Below are 22,109 nucleotides of genomic sequence, written 5' to 3'. Positions count from 1 at the left end.
TAAACTGTTATAGGAAACACTATTCTGAATTCAGTGTTGTCAAATGTAGTTGACTTATCAGATAAGAGTGGAACAAAATAGGATTTAGGGAGACTACTTGAGGTGTGCTCTGCTGCTTGCTGTAATTTGGGCAGCGGTGCTCACATAGTCAAGCACCCTGCTTCAAATGCTCACCCTATCCTTAACGAAGGGCACGTGATATGCCTGGTGAATCAAGCCAGATATCTACTCTAGCACCCTGTTCTCTTCTGTGGTCAACCACATCCTTCCAGAAAGCCCACAACCAGTAAATTTTCTGCTTGATTCCTCTCTAGGAATTGATAATTCAGATAAATATTCCCCTCATCTGGATGGTCCATATAGCCATCAAGACTTATAGCCACTGGATGAATCCACTGTTTACTAGAAAGTGTCGTAGTCTTATTCAGCATACACTCTGGTACAGTCAAACCTCGGCTGTCAAATGTAATCCATTCCAGAAGCCCATTTGTGGGTTCCGATTGGCTGTAAGAGCTTCCTGCACTCAAGTGGAAGCTGCGTCCGACGTTCATCTTCCGAAAAACGTTCGAAAACCGGAACATATGAAAAGTCATAACATCATCTTAACACAAAATGTTATAGCATTATGGATAAAAAGTTATAAAGTTTTTTAAAAAAATAAAATAAAAAGCATTCTCACCATGTGGTTCATTAAAAAAAAAATCTACCATGCCTTTCCTCAAAGCAAAAAAGTTCCAGCCTTCTAATTCTTTATTCACCTTCTAATCATTTTACTAGCATTACCTGTACTTACTCAGTCTACGACTTTTTTTTAAGACTGTGTGATCAGAAGCTTACACAGTTTTTTAAAACAGCAGAGTCCTGTGGCATCTTACGTGTCTTAATAAATTTATTTTTATGGCATAAGCTTTCATGGATTAAAGTCCACTGTCAGTATGACAAAGGTTTCAACTAGAAATGGGAACAAAGTGGCAGTTATGGAAAACTTCTTGAAAATGTGACTGAGGTGGTATTTCATACTGGAAAGACTATCAATGATGCTTTATAATGTGTCAGAACTCCATAAAGTAAAGAAAATGGTACTTCGCCCACATATGGAGGGGATGTAGCCATACCAGGATTTTTTTGGAAAGGTATAAGGGTCTGCAATCTGCAAATGAATCTTATTCAATGTTGTTAGATCATATTAACCAGCTCAAAAATAAATATCAAATACTATTGATATTATTTGTTGATAACCACTAGGATAATAGCAGGAAAGTCCTGGGGAAAAATTAACCTTTGAAAATTGGCCAATGAGTAAGGAGAGTATGGGACATTATAGTCATGAATAAAATTACCTGTTACAAACATGTTTGGGAGACATGAATCCAAATCCAAATTTTCCAGGCAATCTGGTAGCCTTTTATTTTGTATTGGAATAAAAATAAAACTACGGATTTGTTCATTATGGCATTTTACATCCAGCTAACAGAGTATGAAACTACTCTTTGGAGACACCATTTACACCATGGTAAGTGAAGTGCTACTCTCCATACCGAATTTTCATTAAGATATAACATTAGAAGCAATTTAATGACACATTTGTTTTGATTACTGCTGGTTATGTCACCTAACCCAACACGTTCGCCTCATAGAACTAGTTAAAGGAAGTTCCTTCAGAATGTGTTTTGGTAACATACCTCCGATCTTGTGGATGTTGTAAATGTCCCATTTCCTCCTGGCAATCCTGTAGCATTGGCTGGAGTTCTTCTTGGGGGGAAGGAGTTAATGTAGCAGTAGACTGATGGCTGTAGGACACTGCTGCTGGAGATGAAGCTGCTCCTCGAACTGGTGGTGTGGGACCTCGCTCATCTTCTTCCTCTTCCTCTAGCTCATCCTGCTGTAGGTACATTCTTGCTGGTGGGATTGGACATGGGATTTCCTGGTCATAGCTAATAATTAATTTAAGAATATGTGAATTACAACACTGGTTGGACCAAATTATTATTCTTTCTTGAGTCAGGCTGAAGACTCAGTTCCATACTAGGATTACAAATATTTTTATTCAGTTAATTAAGTGAATCTGGACCACTGGGTTGGAAAAATGTTTACTGATGAATCATTCTTTTATCTTACCTTTCATTTACAGATAAACTGTAGTCTTCACTATTACTGTGGGGAGGAGGATGTACAGGGGGAGGTGGAAGTAGGTCTGCCCAGTTCATACCAGCCTGTTTGGATGCCTTGGGGGTTCTAGCACCCTTCTTGTGCCCTTGACTCCCTATGAAGAAATATATTCACATTGTTATATCATAGCCCCTGAAATAAATGGTTGATCAGTCCTTTAGGGGACAATCTTCTGAGCAATTTAACAATGTGACAAGGTGTTAATTGAACGAGTATTCACATGTTTAGGAGTTTGAAAAAAAATGCAATATTCCAGACAAAGCTTGTTACAAATTTTGGATTCTGTTGAACTTAGTAAGCATGTAAATGCCACTGACAAGTCAGTTTTTATACACTGTTGTAGTACATTTCAATGAAGAAATAAACATACAATTGAATTAATAAATAAATAGCTAAAACATATGTAAGTTAAAGTCACAGAAACCCAAGTGAAAACAATATCAAAAATAAGTATTATTAGAATATAGAATTATGTTAAAACAATAATTATTAGAACTGACTTTGTCTTTTGTTGCTTATAATTGGGAACAGTCTCCTTCGCTTTTTTGCTAAAATATGGTAAAAGCCATAAATGAACTGTACAGTACAAGCAATATAATTAAAGAATGTTTCTACAGATTACAGATTATTATCTAAGTTGTAAACAAAAAAAGATGCATTGGATATATATTCTCCAAAGTTTTCCCCCCTGTTTATTTTTTGGAACCTAATTTTGGGTTCACAATTGACAGAGGTATGATCTATTAAAGGTTTCCTTGTTGCATTAATGAATATATGTAATTTATACTTGTCCACTGAAATGTTTTAGGCACAATGAAATTACTAAATTTATTCCAAATGGCAGGTGCCGTTGAAAATAATTACTGGAAGAATTAAAAAAAATGCAGAAAGAAGAGCAGAAAAAAGTACGGGATAAATGTTTTCAGCTACTCTTGGTGGAAAATTATAGCTTACAGTAAAATGATACAAGCTTTAGCCATCTGAGTATCTTGGGGAAAAGGATCAATTACTTGGGTGCGGTTGGATGTCAAGTGAACATTTCACATAAGATGTATAGCAAAACGGAAAGAGAAATGTTGCACGCTTCTAAACACGCTAAACTATTTTAAATTGGAATAATAGTGAATGTTTTTCAAATCTAAATATGTTAAATATTTCATTCAGTCATATTACCAAGATTCCTAATGCCTCCATGTTTGAACTGGGTCATTTGCAGCATATTCTAATGGCAGGTCTGCACACTATATACTGCATCCACTTCTGGGAGTGGTAGGAAGGGAGCACTCAGAAGTCCCAGTATATGTGCGGAACCTGCCTCTAAAATCTCTTGGGTCCCAGTCAACTATCTTAATGAAGAAAAATGTATTTATAAATATATTTCAACTGTATACCCCCCTAACCCACTGTTCAGATAACTAATATCAGGGTAATCATAGCAGTTGCATAATTGTGAAGTTGTCCCATAACAGTTCACGTTTTTCTTCACTGTTTGTCTGCTTTAGCTCCACATTACTAATTTTTAAACACACACAAGCATGCACACAAAACAATAAACTATAAACCAAACCTCACATTCATCTGCAAACTATAGGGTAATGTTTTATGAAATTAGATATGCAGTTTAATGGGGATATAGACTAAACATGTCCAGTTTGACTTGATAAAGAAGGAACAGCAGCAGAGTGTATTACAAACCCTTTCCCAGAAGCCAGCTCTGCTATAACTTGTTGGTGTCTCTGTAATTCAGCCATAAGAGAAACCCTGAAAGTAGTTGTAGCAGTATAGAAAGCAGCTCCCCCCTTTTTTCTAGATATGTGTGTACTTCCATCTCTGCTAAACTGTTTTTTTTTTTATTCATATACAGTTGTTATATAATTTCCACTATACTGTAAAATAGGTATCTCACTACATCATTTGAGCTGTGGTATAGGGATGGTAGGGGGGAAACCTGTGGTCCAGACTTTGTAATAGGTTCCAAGCAAGACTGGATAGATATGTACACACAAATACACTTACAAAAAGCTGAACTGGAGGAAAACACACTTGCCTTCTATCCAAATAACTGTAATTTAAGGAAGCTGTGACATGCACATGTCAAAACTGCAAAAGTTCTAGATGGGGCAGGGGACGAAATGGTCTGAAAAAGAGATTTCTCCCTCAGCTTATAATACCCAGACAAGGCTCAGATAGCTAGCATTACTGCTGAGCAGTCTGTTGGTTTGACCCTGTGTGGTTGCTTTTGACAGAAAATGAAGCTGTCACACTGGTTTAATACTGCACAGAGGGAGGAAATAATAATTGCACAGGTTTTCACGTGCTCTAGCAACTGTGTTGACACTTCTTGACTTTCCAAGATATATTGGTGGGCTGTGAAACTCTCATTCTTTTTTGCTAACAGAGGTGCCCTGATCCAACTAAGAAGATCATTGCTACTGCAGGATAGGGAACTGAATGTGGCTGGTGGGCTAGAAGAAGAAGAAGAAGAAGATGATGATGATAAAACAAAATAAAATAAAAAATTCTTTCCAGTAGCACCTTAGAGACCAACTAAGTTTGTTCTTGGTATGAGCTTTCGTGTGCATGCACACTTCTTCAGATACACCTTGCGGCTCAATGTGGTGCCTTCCATAGTTCCAGTTACAGGTGGGTAGCCGTGTTGGTCTGCCATAGTCAAAACAAAACAAAATAAAAAATTCTTTCCAGTAGTGTATCTAGTGTATTTGAAGAAGTGTGCATGCACACAAAAGCTCATACCAAGAACAAACTTACTTGGTCTCTAAGGTGCTACTGGAAAGAATTTTTTATTTTATTTTGTTTTGACTATGGCAGACCAATACGGCTACCCACCTGTAACTGGGATGATGATGATGATGATGATAATGGGCAGCTTCCAACAAAATATTAAAATACAGTAATCTGTTCAACATTAAAAGCTTCCCTAAACAGGGCTGCCTTCAGATGTCTTCTAAAAGTCTGGTAGTTGTTTTTTTCTTTGACATCTGGTGGGAGAGCATTCCACAGGGCGGGTGCCACTACCGAGAAGGCCCTCTGCCTGGTTCCCTGTAAATTGGCTTCTCGCAGCGAGGGAACCGCCAGAAGGCCCTCAGCACTGGACCTCAGTAGTATGATGGGGGTGGAGACGCTCCTTCAGGTATACTGGACCGAGGCCGTTTAGGGCTTTAAAGGTCAGCACCAGCACTTTGAATTGTGCTCGGAAACGTACTGGGAGCCAATGTAGGTGTTTCAAGATGGGTGTTAAGTGGTCTTGGCGGCTGCTCCCAGTCACCAGTCTAGCTGCCACATTCTGGATTAGTTATAGTTTCCGGGTCACCTTCAAAGGTAGCCCCACATAGAGTGCATTGCAGTAGTCCAAGCAAGAGATAAGTAGAGCATGCACCACTCTGGTGAGACAGTCCACAGATAGATAGGGTCTCATGAGTCCTGCGTACCAGATGGAGCTGGTAAACAGCTGCCCTGGACACAAAATTGACCTGTACAGCTATGGACAGCTGTGAGTCCAAAATGACTCCCAGGCTGCGCACCTGGTCCTTCAGGGGCACAGTTACCCCATTCAGGACCAGGGAGTCCTCCACACCTGCCCACCTAAAACAGTACTTCTGTCTTGTCAGGATTCAACCTCAATCCTAGGGATGATGGGAGTTGTAGTCCAAAAACAGCTGGAGACCCAAGGCTGGGAAACACTGCTCTAGCCCACTTGGCACTAAGAAGTTTCCAAAAGGGAACAACTGCAATTGATTACTAGGGTTTGCAGATAGCCTTGCACTGTGCTTTGAAGCCCAGGCAATCAAGATGATATTTGGGGCTTCAAAGGAAAGGGCTTTATACATTCAGCTGACTGGGAGTGCCTGTAATGTCCTTTTGGGTCCAGCTGTGTATGAAGACAAGAGAGGCTGCCTAGTGTATGCCTGATAGCTGGTTGTTGTTGTCCCCCCCCCCAAGAGTAAAGTCTTTGATTTTAAGTAGCTTGGTGTGATTAGGTTTTGTTTTGTTTTGTTTCAGGTAAAAGGAATATCATCCCTTAAAAACAAAAACAGCGAACACATCAGTCTCAGATGCTCAGTAAGCTAACTTCGCAATGTGTGCGCTAAAGCACAAGGAAGGGTGTAATGAGGTTAGCGCCCCCCCCCCCAATGTGGTCTTAGATCAGGAAGCACAGACTGTTAGGGAGGCTACAATGGGTTAGAGAAATGGAAATTAAAACACACATTGCCACAATTACATTGCAGTGATAAGGTAGGCACAATCCCACACCCACCAAAATTAAAGAAATTCTAAAGCATATTGCAAAAGAGGCTAAAATAAAATAAAATTGGAGCCTCTTTCCCAGGGAGAAAAATACTTGAGGAAATTGGAGATTAGGTGCAGCAGTAGTTCATACTCACCAGATGTACTGCTTCCTCGATCTGAACTGTTGTAGGACCCTCCTGTATTTTGATCGTAGGCTTGGTTGTATGGGATGGTTGGAGCATTATCATTTGATCGGTAGTCTGCAATTAAAACAGACTTTTTGAATTTGCATGCATATGCTGCTTGGGTACAGTGCTGTGAATGTTCTAACTGCTTACAGTTAAGCCTTAACTTATTTTCTGGTTACAGATCTGTGTTCTTAGTGTGAAAGGCTGATTTGTTTTTGCTGTGTTTAAATGTGTGGCATGTAAGACTATGTAATGGAAGACTGGGAAAACGTTGAACAAAATAGTCTGATCTGAGATTTACCATTTTGACCTCTTTTCCTTTTTCAGCACTTTACGCTATCATTAAGGAAGCGTATCTACCACAGACGTGATTCTCTATACATTGGGTTTTTTTTTTTTTAATAGATCAGTATTCTCCCATTCTGTTTCTTATTTTCTAAGACAAAACTATCTTTCTGACAATTTACCTCTAGCCTGTGTAACGAGAAATAACCATTTTGATGAGTTCTGCACTGTGCTCTATCATTCCTATTTCACATCCCATGGCTCTGTTTATGATTTGCTTTTATTTGTTCCATGAAATGAGTGTCAGCTCCTGGTAATATTCTTGCACTTTACAGATATTTCTTCAGTAAAAAATTATTGTGTTATCTGATGAATATTTCACTTCTCTATAAATGGAAAACACATTTTCTAAATCTTGAATTCTTAAAATAATCATTTGTATTATGTAATTAATTTTTTTATCCAGAACTTTATGAAGAGAATATTTTTTTCCTGGATTTGAAAACCCCAAATTGTGAAAATAATAATAATAATAATAATCCCATAAAACATGTAGAAAAATTCAAGGCAAAAATATAATTAAAAACTGTCACTGCTATAGAAACAGCTAGACACTCATGTAAGATTTATGTGGCCTCTGAACCATTCTGTAGATAAGTAGGTCAGGTAGTAAATAGATTGAATCAACCTTTTGTAATGGAACATGTCCTTTACCTTTTCAATATCACTAGGTGACCATGAGAGCTACAACAATGTGCTCAGAAAGTTCAAAGATAGAACAGGGCCAGCTCCTAGGGATAGCGTTTTGCAAATCGTGTTATTAAAGCAAGCTGCATGGTAGCCTGAAGGACTAGCAAGAAATCGCATCACTTCGTTTTCTATAGCCCACACACTACATTAGAGAAATGTGCCCTTAAGGCCAGAAAGCACATTCTGATTTTTCAAGTTAACACTGAAATCAATTCATTTTAAGGTTATAGATCTAAAGCAGTAATTTTAATCCAGAACTGAACGCAAGATGGTGAATGCAAAGAGTAAGTCTAAAATTCATCAGATCAGTTCATTTCCATTTTTAGCAAAACCCACAATACAATCATACATAATTTTATATGCAACATTCCAGTAATTTACAGTGATATGTAGGTTAATTAGACTCCATTCACCACTAGAAGAATGGGATGACCTATTTTAAAATTTGACTGCAATGCCTGCACCTTGCATCTCCTTTATGAATTAAAGATGTCTCAATACCAGCCAATCACTCATTTGTTGTTATTAAATTTAAATTAAGCTCAAAGCCATATGAAAATATATTTTATTAAATTCTCTTTTAAGATACAGCTGCTTATTTGTTAGAATAAATTCAATTTCTGCAGATTATTGTAGTGCTAATTAACTCTTTGACACTGTTAATTGGGAATTTCTAAATCTACAAAGGAGCTTAGATTGTTCCACAGTGTTCAGTTCATCCTAACAAGTTCCACACTGCAGTAACCAATTATCAGATCTGGAGATAGTCTAAAAACACTGTGGACCGATAGAAAGAAATATATGTAGTTATTTTCCTTTACACAAGCTGAGACCCTGAATGGAGGGGTTTATGGAATCTCCAGTGCATAAGTGTGGGTGGTGGTGGTGGAAGATACATGAAGTGATTTACCTTTGTTTAATTTGTTTTGTTCCATAATGTTGTACTGAACTGGCGCAACCTCTTGTTTCTGCTGTGCAGATGGCTTCCAGTGTTTTTCATTTGAATCACCACTGCCACTGTTAACATTATTGCTGATGTTTGACTGGATGAGCTGAGTGGTGGCATAAGGTGTAGGCTGACCTGGTTGGCTGACGTATCTTCCATCTTTTAGATTTGGGCTGTTGAAAGTTTTCATTTCATTGATTTTGTTGCTTAAGTCCACATCACCATAAACTGTTGACTCAGGCAGCATCAGGTTTGTTTGCTTGTTCTCCAGCTGATTGTTGTAATTTGCTATACAATCAGCTAACCACAGCAGGAAGGGAAAAGGGAAAATTGTGTTCAGTTAGAAGACTATTTTTAGGTGCTTTTTGACCTACGTGATTTGGCTTTCTGAAGCAGAAATAGCTAGATGAACAGAAGCTAAATCAGAATATTAGCTATAGTAAAATGGTAGCTTAGTTCCATAGGTCCAAAACTGTAAGGTGTACCCTTCATATAGGAGTCCCCAACTCTTCTGCCTCCATTTCTCTTTTTACACAGGTAATCTCTTTCTGCAAGGCCCTTGATGGTGGAATCTACTAATTGATCTTAAATTTATAGCTAAATACTGTTCTTGACTAAGTAGCATTTGTACCTGAATACCCACCTGCAGCACTTCACTGTACATTCCAGTGAAAGTTGTGCTAGCTTGCTTATAAGTCATACAACATTTGATTCCATAAATAAAACTATGTGTTTGCAAGTACACAAAGCAGAAGTGACTAGTTCTCCTGGAATCTTTATAGACACAAGTTTGTGCCTGGGAGTGGAATATGGGTGAGACAATGCTGTGGGTAACAGATCATAAAATAAAAGGAATGAGACATAAAATGGATTAGTTTCCTAACGCCAAGAAAACCAGCACTAATACGCCCAGGAACTTCACAAAATGCTGGAGAGGGTGCACCTCCACAGGCACATACCTCCACATGTGGTGGGAGTGCCCCAAAATCCAACTATTCTGGACAACAACCATACAAGAAATATGCAAGATAACCAAACAAGTGCTAGAAATCACCCAAAATTGGTCTTACTAAACTTTTTCCAAGACAACAATGCCCACTTACACCACAAAGAACTCATTACCCACCTACTCTCAGCAGCCAGAAACATCATAACCAGACACTGGAGAGACCTTTCAGGAGTAAGCATGGACCAATGGTACCAAGTAGTATGGGAAACAGCCCTACTAGAAAAACTAACCAGTAAGCTGAAACTGGCATGGGGACAAATAGAAGAAGACGCCTTCACCCTGGTATGGCTCCCCTTCATCACACACACAGCCCAACAAGACAATGACAAAAAATCTACCGACAGCCTACAAATCAGTGTGGCTAACCTGATCAAAAACATTCACCCACCCCACTCACTCAGGAAACCAAAGATCACCACAGCCAACCACAAATGAACAATCACACCCTATGCCAACCCCAACCTCTCTCACCACCAAAGGAGGACAAGTGAACAGAGAACCTGCACAAACAGCTGACACCCAACCCTACATATATTAAGTAAAATAGAAACATTGTCACCCCACCCATCTCCCCATCCCGCCCACCTCTTTCCCCCTTTTCTTCCTAATGTCAACAAACGGAACTGATATGTATAAATGTTACATTGAAAAAAATACGAGAGACATTGCACACTCCTTTGCAAATCAAGAAAAAATTCAATAAAAATACTTTTAAAAAATGGATTAGTTTGTGAGTCATCTCCCTGAAAGATGCAGGAATACGTTGGACACCTGCTGCCACTTTATATATTCTACAGTAGGTCGGATAAGGATTAATACAATCTAGAAACAATGACGAGGGGATTAAGCAGCCAAAGAAGCTGAATTCCTCACTACTGTACTTGGACAGGAGGCAGGAACTCTCTCAAAAGGATCTAAATGTGTGGGTAAAGTAGCATAAAAGTAATGGCAATAGGATAACTTTGAGCAGTAACATGCCCAAAAGATATAGGCAGTAAATAAATAGGAAGGAAACAAATAAACATGAAGCAATACAAATTAAGTTCAAATTAAGTTATTTTAATAATAAACAAGATTTACCTGGGCGACTATATGTAGCGAGGTTGCTGTCACTGTTTCCAGTTCCTGATGTACAGCAGTTGATGGAGCAGTCGTTGTGATTATTCCCAGTGTTAGGCCATGTATCTGCAAGCCATGGCTGAGTGGCAGGTTCATTGATGTTTAAAAGGCCTGGCCTTCAAAACACAGAATTACTAATTATCATAAGATGTCATCTTAAAAGCAAAGTTCATATTGAAGTACTGAAAATCTGTCTGGTCTTTGACCGCAATTAAGATTGATTGTACTGTACTGGAAATGTACTTATTCTTCCTAGTGATACTGGAAACATGAACAGTTGCTAAATGAAATTAGCTGGCAGAGGGAAAGCTTTAAAGAAGCAACTATGTGCTGACTATATGGGCTTCCCTGTTCCTTAAGGTCTGCTGGAGAAGCCTTGTTAGGAGTCCCTTCATAACAACTTGTAACAACCTTTAGGTGTGGAGCAGAGACTACCCAAGCAGTGTTGCTGCAAATTTGGAATTAGCTGTGTATGAACATACATCAGGCATATTTTACCTTTCGGCTAAAGAGACTTTTAATGTTCTTAGGCATTTTACTAACTCTCTATCTATGGCTTTTGGTTAAAAAAATAGTACATCTTTATTGGGTAAGAAAACAACTTAAGAGTTGAACCAACTCTTCCTCCCTTAACCATCACAAGTACAGTGGTACCTGGGTTGTCGAACTTAATCTGTTCTGGGAGTCTGACTTCCAAAACGGTTCAAAAACCAAGGTGAAGCTTCTGATTGGCTGCAGGAGCTTCCTGCACTCAACCGGAAGCTGCGGAAGCTGCATTGGACATTCGGCTTCCAAAAAAGTTTGCAAACTGGAACACTCACTTCCGGGTTTGCGGCGTTCGGGAGCCGATTTGTTCAGCAACTAAGCCATTTGACAACCAAGGTACCACTGTATCAGTGTTTCCCACTCCTTCCCTTAAAGCCCCCAAGACGGCATTAAAAGCCTTTCTTCTATACCTGTACAGATATCTGTGGACCTTCTTTGCTACCCACTATTAAATTCATGTGACATTCCATTCCTGCCTTTCATCGTAGTCTCCATTGCACCAACATAAAGTAGTTGGGTTTATGACTGGACAGCTGACAACATGCTTGTTACTCCTTTAAAACCACTCCTAACAATTTGTCATTAACAACATACAGGTTTGGTCTCCAAATAATCCAAATAATCACACACACACATTTTATTTCACAGTGCAAGCTCAACACTATCCTCCCTTTCTTTCCTACAGTGTGCATAACAAACACGCCAAATGATGACCTATTTGTGAAACTTTCCTCAATTTCATATTAGGCGGGCCATGCAGCATAGGGGACTGCTCTTTGACACATGGCCAAAGCTCCCTTTGGTATGCAGAAGAACTCCTGCCGTTCTTTGGATACAGGCCACATTTCCCCCCATTTCCAGCTTAGCTGAAATTCTTGGAAATTAAAGTTACAGAAAACATTAAAAAACCCTATAAATACTAAGCAAAAGTGTTTCTCATTATGCAAAGTACATTATGCTCAGTGAACTGGAATCAACTAATAGTTACAAATGCTTTCTGAATGGATTACTTGGAAAAATACCAAATTTGATCAGAAAAAAACAGCTGCTAAGAAAATATTGTATTTTATGTAAGCATGGCAGCTCTAGCTCCATTCCCTTTGTACAGCGGAGGGTATACCTTAAAAAGTGGTGCAGAATGTTCCCTTTATAACTGTCTTGCCTTAACTCAGGGGGAACTCATATTCATCTGGATCAACAGCAATAACTCAGAATAGTTCTATTCAGATGCAATACCAAAATGGTTTGGTAACGTGTGCAGAAGCCTGGAGTGAATTTTGGGGTTGTTCTTCCTCTCTTCTCTTCATAAGCTGTGAAAGCTTCCCTTTGTAGTTTGTGGAGAAATCAAAATTTGGTGTTCTACTGAACAGGCATACAATGGTTTGTGCTTGTCCTGAAAACTACCTGTAGTTTGCATTACCGGTATGTAGGAGGTTAAAAAGTGGGTGGAGGAGCTGAAACAACTCAGCTGTGGGAAGGGGAAAACTTAAATTTCACTCCCTTTTGCCCTTTTAAAAGTGCTGTCTACTGTGCTTCCCTCTTCCTTTTTTTTTATAAAAAAAAATAGAAAACCTATTTAAGACTTCCACTCCGCCCCCTGCACCAGGCATACATCCTTCCTAAAATGATTTTAGCTAGCCATGTTTTTTTAAAAGCAGCAGACCTCATTTTAGGGAACACGCCCACCCCAATTAATCCAAATGTTTGAGGATTTTTTTTGTCACAATCCAGTTTCCTGCAAGACGTGGAGGGAGGGTGTACAAGGAAGCAGGAACATAATCCCAAGGCACATTCATATAGTAAGTAAACATGCTTTGTTATTAAGTGTGAATCAGGCCAGTGTGAGTATAGGGGCAGGTAATGCATAGCCCAGAAAGTGGTCATGAGTGCCAGTTTCAGAGCTCTACATAATTTGGTTCCTTGGTCACACACAAGATACACTAAACACCTTTTAAAAAAACTCATTGGTAAAAAAAAGCAGAAGCCACTGTTTGGCCTATTTGCTAATCTTAGCATTCTGTGTGACATAACTTTTCTTTCTTTGTGGGTGGCTTGACTGCAGTTGCTATTCATCATTTCGGCTCTGCACCATCATCTGTATAGCCTGACTTGTATTTGACATGACAGCAAATGTATACCTCTGTATAGCTTTGTTTTAAAGACACCTTGATTGGCTGAAACCCTTGTTGAGAAGCAGCTGCTGTGCTGGGCAGTTGCTGCAGTTGCCTGGACAGCACTGGGGTGACACAAGACGTCAATGAAGTCAGGGCCATGCAGACATACCAGTGTGAGTGCACAACTGGCTCTGCTGGTGTGTCCACACACACCTGACCTCGCTGCCACCCAACACCATCCAGGTAGAATTGCAGTGACGTCAGTATTAATGAAACACTATCATTTGTTTGAGAAGAGAATCATTTCCCCATTGACCAATTAACTAAATACTTAGCTATATTCTAAAGATGGAATTGCATTCCTTTCTCAGAACCCGGATTTATCTGTACTTTTAATTTGCAATTCCCAACCAGTAATGATTGCTATTCCATTTTTATGTTTTCTGTTTTTAAAAATCACCTAAGAAGCAGCTTTCTTTAAGCATGGTTTCCAATTTAAGGTTTTTCTCTTCGCTATCATTACTGAGTGTTTAATCTACTTAAATGCCACAATTTAGCTACTTTAGCTCCCTTTAATCATCCCCTTATAGCAGCAAGAGTTTTAGTTTGAAGTCAAAGTGCTCCCTCTGCTGTTAGCATTCAAAGATGCATCTTTACCCAACATATTCTGCAGTTCAGTCTGTATTTTGCATTATATGTAGGAAACAATCTTACCTGCCTCCACTGCTTACAGCTTCACCTCCTCTTTGATACGTTACTAAAATATAAAATGAAAATATATAGTGGTTAAGTTAATTCTCTGAATGTGCTTACGTTGGATCCTAGAAAGAAAAATGCTAAAATGTGTTTATTTCCTTGTGGCTAGATTACAGTCGGTATAAGCAGTTCCTACCACCAACTCTATACAACCATACTGCCACCTAAAAGCCATTGGAGTTTTAGTTGTTTATTTTTCAAAACATAAAATAGATATTGCTCAGAAGCAGTATTTTCTGATGTGTGTGTTGTTGTTTACAAAATGGAATGTGAAACACAACAGATTGGTGTTTCCAAATATATTTACATTTTGGGAAGTATGTCATTAAGACTTGCACCTGAAAATGTGTTTTAAACATGCCGAGACCCAAATACACTTGCTGTACTTTAGCTACCACCCCCAAGTTAAGCAAAGAGTTAAGAAGATTAACCTCAGTGCAAGTGCCGATGGATTCCATAGCTATGCATTTCCCAAACTAGGAATGTGTTTTAAAAGGCAGCCAAATTCTGCTTGTTAGAAGAACTCCAAAGTGGGGGTCTGCAAGGCAGAGATAACCGCTTGCAGCGATTACAATAACAGGATTAAAATGTAGCAGCCAATGGAACATAGGCCTTTTGCTGAAAGTGTTGCTAAAGATGAGGGGTTGTTACCATTTTAATTCAGTGGAACTAAACTAGTTGGATTCTGAATTATGGAACAGAAAAGTTTTAAATTTTAAATGCAGTCCGCATTTCGAATGACTCCTTGTCAAATTTCCCTGTTGTCTATTGTACAGCTATCATGTATTGTGCCAAGTATTGATTAAAATATTTTAGTCTTTACAGTTCTAAAAACTTGGTTCCTGCGAGAAATCTGACACCAAGTCTAAACATGCTTAAATTTAAGCTTGCAAATTAACTTAGCAACACTAATAATGTACATAAATTATTTTCTCGGTACAGCCCAGTTGTTAAAACATGGATTCTGTATGAGGAAAATATGAGAATGTTTAAATTAACGCTGAAGCAAATTTCATATTAATATGGCATTAAAAGTGAATGAGAAACAAGGACCAAAACTATTTCAAAAGTTGAAATAACAGCTTATTAGAATTACAATTTTTTCAAACCTGAAGGAATTCATTCTTTTTTGAGAATGTGAAGTAATTCTCTCTCTCCATCAGCAATATTATTGAAATGTGATTAATCACAAAACAATTTGAATATGGACTATGTCGTCCATTATAATGCTAAGTAATAAACCATTATAATGCCTGTTTACTTGTTAATACAGTATTATTAAATATTACAATCTTCGGCAGAGATGTGCTGACAGAACAATGTTTAAATGGGAGTTTGGCATGTATTTAACATTGATTATTGGCGTTATAGCTAACAAAGTTATCCTGTTAATGCGAGGAGTTCCGCCAATGCAGCAGGACTTTGTCTCCTCATTGTCTGCCCCCCGAATTTGCTCAGGAGGATTGGTGGGGAACACAGGGGGTGGCATTGGGGAAAGGAGAGCGAGGGAAAGTCATTGTGTTACTGGTAAAACTTCCTTTAATGCAACCCTTTGTCTATTTTTGGTCATTCTTTTAAATATCCAAGAGTAACTGACAAGCATTTCATTCTCATGCTTTCATATCTGTATGGTATATAGGGTATAATTATACAGTGGTGCCCCGCTAGACGAAAATAATTCGTCCTGCGAAAATTTTCGTCTAGTGGGTTTTTCGTCTAGCGAAGCGGCAATGACAGTCGTGCTCCGCTAAACGAGAAAAAAAAGACGAAAATTTTTCATCTTGCGAAGCAGCCCCATTGACTTTTTCGTCTTGCAGGGCAGCTTCCGCTAGACGAATGCCGTTCGTCTAGCGAGTTTTTCGTCTAGCGAGGCATTCGTCTAGTGGGGCACCACTGTAATGCTAAGCTTCACACAGAATTCCAGGCTACACTCAACAGCATGTTTGCATTGCTTTCACGTTAATGGCATCTTCTATTAATGGCATTTCCTAAAGCATAGAGCTTTCCAATCTAAAGAGAAACGTTTCAGCATAGACTGAGAACAAAGTTAAGATATAGGTAGTCATGGGGTTGTATCCAACAGTACTGCTCAACGGATACTTTTGCCCCACATCCCCTAAAATGATCTCTTTGAGCATCTTCCAGAGACCAGAGCAGATTGGGAGTGGGGGGACATGAGGGGTGTTTGTGTGTGTTGTAAATAGCTTCATTCCTTATTCTGCTGACGGAAGTCTTACCCTCAGCTGAGCAACATGGAAGTCTTACTGTCAGTTGGATACAACACATATAGACATCTCCCAGCTTATAAAAATGGAATCCTTTGTATGTCTTTCTATTTAAGTGTTAAGTAATGTTCCATTAAGAATCATTAGAAGGGAATGCTGCTTGCCTTTATGCAGAGTCCTTTGTGCAGCTACGGTCCATTTTGGTAGAGCAGAACATTATGAACAACTATACAATATACAAAATTAGCAAAAACAAAAACCACCCAACCATGCTATACATTAGCATAGAAGATGATAGGATCTCATGTAGTCTTCCAAAGGATATAAAACTCAAACTTTGGACAGCAGTGCGAGATCTACCAAATTGGTAAAATGATACTAACAATAAGGATACGTAACGAATACTACTCATACTACTCGCTGTGTAATATTGTGCCTGGTTATATGAGGGAAGAAGAAAAAGAGACAGTGACACAGTATCACACAGGCACATGCCAAACAGACAAGGGAAAAGTGCAAATATATACCTGTTGGTGTGAAGGTAAAAGACGGGACTGAAAAATCAAAACACAATAAAAACTGGTTATTAAGCTGAAGAAAGAAAAAGAGACCACACAACATTAGTATAAATCAGGGCAAGAACAGAACATAAAAGTAAGAGTAAATATGTCAAAGACATACCAATATGTGAATAAAACAAAATTTGTTATTTAAAAAGGTGGCTTGTCTCCACAGAGGAAGAATGACATTCTAGTATAGTGTGCTCTTGAGGGAAATAGAGTGTGGTTTAGCCTCTAAATGACCTTCTCTTTCGTGCTTCAAGTTTTGCTGCAAATCCATGTACAAACAAAAACCCTACTCTATTTAATCATATTTTTTTTAAAAAAAGAAGAAGAGTAATGGTTACTTTTACCAGTATCATCAAGATATTGCTAGATTCTTATATTCACTGCATCATGCAAATGTTTGATAAAGTGGATCAATAAGAACACTTAAGCATTTAAGTAAAAAGTAAGCTATTACTAGGAGTAACAAAGTATTATGAAAATGTGCTAATTTTCCATTACTTGCACCCTAAAAGTGTGTTGTGCTTTATTGTAACAGCTGCTCAATATCATAGCCTTAAAAAAAACTTACTGTAATGAATATAGAACGCAAAACAACTAGGAGTTTTTATTCTTCAGTTTTTGAGACGCTTTTGTTATTTTAACCTAATAATGTTAATCTGCCCTGTAGATTACCTGCTATACTAATCTTTCCTGACTCACCAGCCTATGAGTTTAAATAAAAAGTTTCAGAATATAATAATTCTCACAGGGGAAAAACCTTCATTTTCACAGCCCCTATAGATCTTAATTTAATCAATAAGGCCTCTAATCAAACAGCAGACCTCCAGTGCAACATCTACTCAGTCCCCCCTCCCCCCCCCAGCACACACTTCTCTCGTCTTTGAACAATAGAATATATTTTCTGTACTGCTAATGGGAAGAAGGAAGCCACGAAATGCTCCTTAATTCTGAGCAAAACAATGAAATGCAAGAAAAGCTTCGCAATCGTTTCTAAATGTGTTTTGGCCTTGAAATTTAGGTTAGCAGGTGGACCACAAAGGGATGATGGAATGGCTGAGATATAGACACATCAACAGCCTTTTCCTCCCTTTTTTTCTTCCTATAGGTATGGTTTTTTATATTAGGATCTAGGGTCCTTAAGTCTTTAAGGAGATAGAAAAGCCTAATTCAGAACATGCTGCATATGTGTCTCTGTTCTTATCAGGTCACTTTATTTCTAGGAATATTGTGCTGGAGAAAAAAGGAAAGAAAACTCCAAACAATTCAAGCACTGGCCTTCAATTGCAGCAGTGCTATTTTTATCACAGGGATCCTATTGTGATCTCTTTCTGCTGGTTCTTTTCAGATAGTCAGTGGAATTTAGTATCATTAAGAAAGAAAATACAGAGGCACAGTAATAAGGATTTCCAACAAACACACAAAGTAGTGCATTTTAAAAGAGCGTTGCTTGTGAATGACTACACTCTACATCAATTTGCAATAACAAAGAAATGGAAAAAGATGAAAGGTTCTTGTCATTATTTTACTGTGAACTAAATACTCAATATAATTTTGTTCTGTAAGAAAATAAACAAAATCTAAGTGAAATCTTCATATCTCACACAAAAACTTAATTATCAAAGCTTAGTTGATAAAAATGCTTATTGTGCCCACTGGCGCTAATGCAATATGTATGTATGTATGTGCGAATACAGAAATATTTTAACAGTTGTCAAAGCCTCAAGTTAGATGCTCAAAAAGGGGGGGGGGGGAGATGAATTAATGAAGTTCACTGATCCTCAGCTTTTATAGTGACATGTCTGACTTCATGCTCTGTATATTGACAGATTATTATTTTTAAATGATTTACATTTCCTTGAAGATGATGTTTCCCTTCAAGAGTGTTTAATAACCTTGTTTTGGTGAACCTTTACTAATGAATTCATTCTGAAAGTTAATAAAAAATTGCGGAGTCATTACAGACATTTGTAAGACAAACAAGACTGAAAACAGCATAAAACAACAGAATATCAGATTTTTTGACATTCCATGCTGTGGATTTAGCTCCTTTTATATCCAACAGTATTAGTCTATTAGAAATGTTTATAAGAGATGGCATGGCACCATGCAGTTAGTAAAGCTAAAAGAAAACTGGTTAAAACAGCACAAAGGCTTTCACTTAACTTTCCCAGAGGTATATTAACAGACACAGGTTAATTTCAGTCCCAGCTTCATTTTGTCTGCCTGTGTTATTTATTGGACCACAATGATGCCACTAGTTGTCACTTCTACTTTGCTTTGGATCTTCCTGTTTTCAAGACTCGACATGCTAAGAAACACTGAGTTTCTTAAGTGTTCAAACCCACACTACTTTTGCTAAAGTTGTTTAAAAATGTTACCTTCATTTAATGACCATGTTCAGAATTTTGATTACTGAAAGATTTGTAGACCGTAAGCACATTGAACAAGGCCATGACTTTGCGAATAAAGCCTGTTAAGCATTAATAAGAAGGATCTGGATTGTTTGGTGGATGAGGATCTTAAGTATTCAAAAAAGGCAAGGTGTTAAACAGCTTCAGATCTGTGGCTGATTGACCTCTACTCTAAAAATCAAACTACATTTTTAAAAAATTCAGTAATTACTGCCTGTCTCTGTTTAACAGTGGTCACATTGCATCTTAAGGCATCCTTGGTTGCGACTGCTCCTCTAGTCTAGAGCTCTTTGGGCACATGTCAACATTTTGGGCTCTTTGGGCACATGTAGAACTCTGAAAAAAGGTTGTGTGTACCAGTCACAAAATGGCTGCTGTGGGGCATGAAAAATGGAATAATGGAGAAATAAGATTCTGAAATGGTTCCTCTTGTGTTTGCATGATCTTTAGGCAGGATTTTCCCCAAGCCACCGTTAAATTGCATCTGTTTCCAAATCGCAGAAGCAGCACTTGTCACAAAACATGGATCTGTGGAGTGAATCCATATGCCATAGTATCTCTGGCATGTGCTATATATCAGTATGTGGTTTTTACAGTGCAATCCATAGAAACCATTGATGATGGCTGGGATGCATCCCTTGTAAAAATCATGAGGATACATATTGGATGCATATTTTTGTATTGTGGTGGCACTGGCTTCTTTGATGCTTCTCTCCACCTGTACTTTCACCCATCTCCTATTTTTCTGTCTCTAGCAAGCCCATTTTCTGTAGCTTACTGCCTCCTCCTCTTCAGATAGGGATGAGAAGAGAAATTGTGCAGAGGAACTGAACACTGTAGAGTGACTGAAGAGGAACTACTCTAAGAACAATAAAACCTTGTCCAGACTTCCAATTTTTGTTTCATTGGGTTCAGGTCCTCTTGCTGGTGACAGAGAAGACACTGGCAGGCACACAAGGTGTCCACCTACAGGTGCTAGTTTGGAGACCTGAAGTATAGACTTCAGCCCTGGGCTGAGGACTGGTTTTGCACAAACTTCTAGATACCATATTAATACAACACAAATAATGCTGGTAGATTCCATATTCTTAACAAATTAGTACACCTGTCATTAACAGAATCCAATCTTGCCTGGTTTTAACCTTCCAGTGAGGTTTGGAAAACTAAGTGCATTGCATCATCTGACTCTTCACATAGCGGTGGCACACAGGAATATTTTGAGGACTTGCATTCAGTGAGAAGACTCTGACCTATTTCATCAACTTTAACTGTTATTCCTGCTTTACAATGTTGAGGCCAATAATATCTTCAACATGCAACACTTGATGGCTTTCTAAAAGCTTCAGCTAAAGCAGAAGCATCTTTTGAAATGCGTGGGGTGATCAGCACTGCCCTACAGGCACAGATAAAGTTGCTATAAAGATTGACCTATACATTTATTAACTCTAGATTTAAAGATACCTATGTCTTCTCTCATCCATGCTATCATAGCCTGTCCAATTATCTAAAAGAACCTTCTATAAATTACATTGTGTGCTGAAATCAGGATATGCAGGGTACATTCTTCATAACTGTTATGTAGTAATAAAAATCCCACAACCACCTAATTACATGAAAGCATTTTTCAAGAAGTTTTAAAATACCATTCAATTTGAGCCAGGACATTGTATATATAATTTAAAGTTGCCTAAACCAGGAGAGAGTAAATGTAGTTTTAAAAGCTGTATTCAATCTCACAGGATAGTTATTAATTTGGTTTTTCATTTATTGTTAACCAGACTGTGTCTGACAGAGACTATGTGTGATACCCAAATAATTCATACTCAGAATAGACCCAATGAAAGATATGGGTCTCTTCTGAGTAAGTCCAATGCTGGCTATCACCCTATAAATTTAATTAAATAACAAATACTACAGATTATAAAGGGTAAAAAAATACCTTTTCTGATACCAGCATAAGTACTAGTGAGTCCATTGCGCTTCTTTCGATGACGGTATAACCAAATGCTGAAAACCATAAGGATAATCCAACAGGCAGCACCAATTCCAGCAATGAATGCTGGCTGTTTTACAACATCTGAAATCTGTTGGGCTAAACTGACTTGATCTTCTGGTGACACAGGATTTCCATGAGAATCTGAAGAAACATACCCAAAGGTTGAAAGTACAAATATGAGGCACTGATGTCATAGGATTTGAACGCTACATGATGTTTGAGCTCCCCCCCCCCCATCAGATGAAGTCTATAAAGTAATTCTGCCATGTATTCAATTGGTTCTGTGGGATTTATTTCTGGGAGTGTGCACAGTTCCCTGTGGACACATGTAGAAAAAGCCATGCTTGTTTGGCTTGACACATAAACTTCATAGTACATTGAATATTCCACAATTTATAATCTTCAACAAATAGCTATTCACTGAACCTTATGAAGAACCTGATATGGATGCAATCTTCCTGTATCTCAGGGTTTTAATGTTCAGTTTAGCAACTATATCGCAGAATCCAACTCTTGGTGGGGAGAGCACTTACTATTTTATTTACTGAATTTATATACTGCCCTATACCCATAGCTTTTTTAAAGGGAAATTCCCTTATTCTGAATAGGATTCCTCGCAAGAAAAGGGAAAAGTTGACAGCTATGTCTATATCCGGAGGTCTCAGGGCAGTTCACAGAACAACACTTCTGAATTATAAAGTGTACAACATTAAAAACCCACCGACAATCTTTAGCTTGCTTATTGTAGGATAACAACTATACAAATACACATGTATGC

General features: G+C 38.2%; 1 protein-coding gene across 6 annotated transcripts in view; it reads right to left on the bottom strand.

The window, feature by feature from the left end:
- Positions 1-22,109, bottom strand: part of ROBO1 (roundabout guidance receptor 1) — a 611,457-nt gene that overhangs the window by 21,283 nt on the left and 568,065 nt on the right. For 4 of the 6 annotated variants that reach the window (XM_033146826.1, XM_033146827.1, XM_033146830.1 and 1 more), the window contains 8 exons: positions 21,275-21,472; positions 16,883-16,909; positions 14,089-14,131; positions 10,676-10,830; positions 8,551-8,886; positions 6,573-6,677; positions 2,119-2,263; positions 1,683-1,934 (listed from right to left, as the gene is read on the bottom strand). In XM_033146826.1, coding sequence (XP_033002717.1) covers positions 1,683-1,934; positions 2,119-2,263; positions 6,573-6,677; positions 8,551-8,886; positions 10,676-10,830; positions 14,089-14,131; positions 16,883-16,909; positions 21,275-21,472 — 1,261 coding nt within the window. The remainder of the gene's footprint in view (positions 1-1,682; positions 1,935-2,118; positions 2,264-6,572; positions 6,678-8,550; positions 8,887-10,675; positions 10,831-14,088; positions 14,132-16,882; positions 16,910-21,274; positions 21,473-22,109) is intronic. The other 2 variants (XM_033146829.1, XM_033146832.1) reach the window with 1 other exon arrangement.

This window comes from Lacerta agilis, chromosome 4, assembly GCF_009819535.1.
Source record: "Lacerta agilis isolate rLacAgi1 chromosome 4, rLacAgi1.pri, whole genome shotgun sequence".
Taxonomy (NCBI): domain Eukaryota; kingdom Metazoa; phylum Chordata; class Lepidosauria; order Squamata; family Lacertidae; genus Lacerta; species Lacerta agilis.
This window is presented reverse-complemented; position numbering and strand designations above follow the sequence as displayed.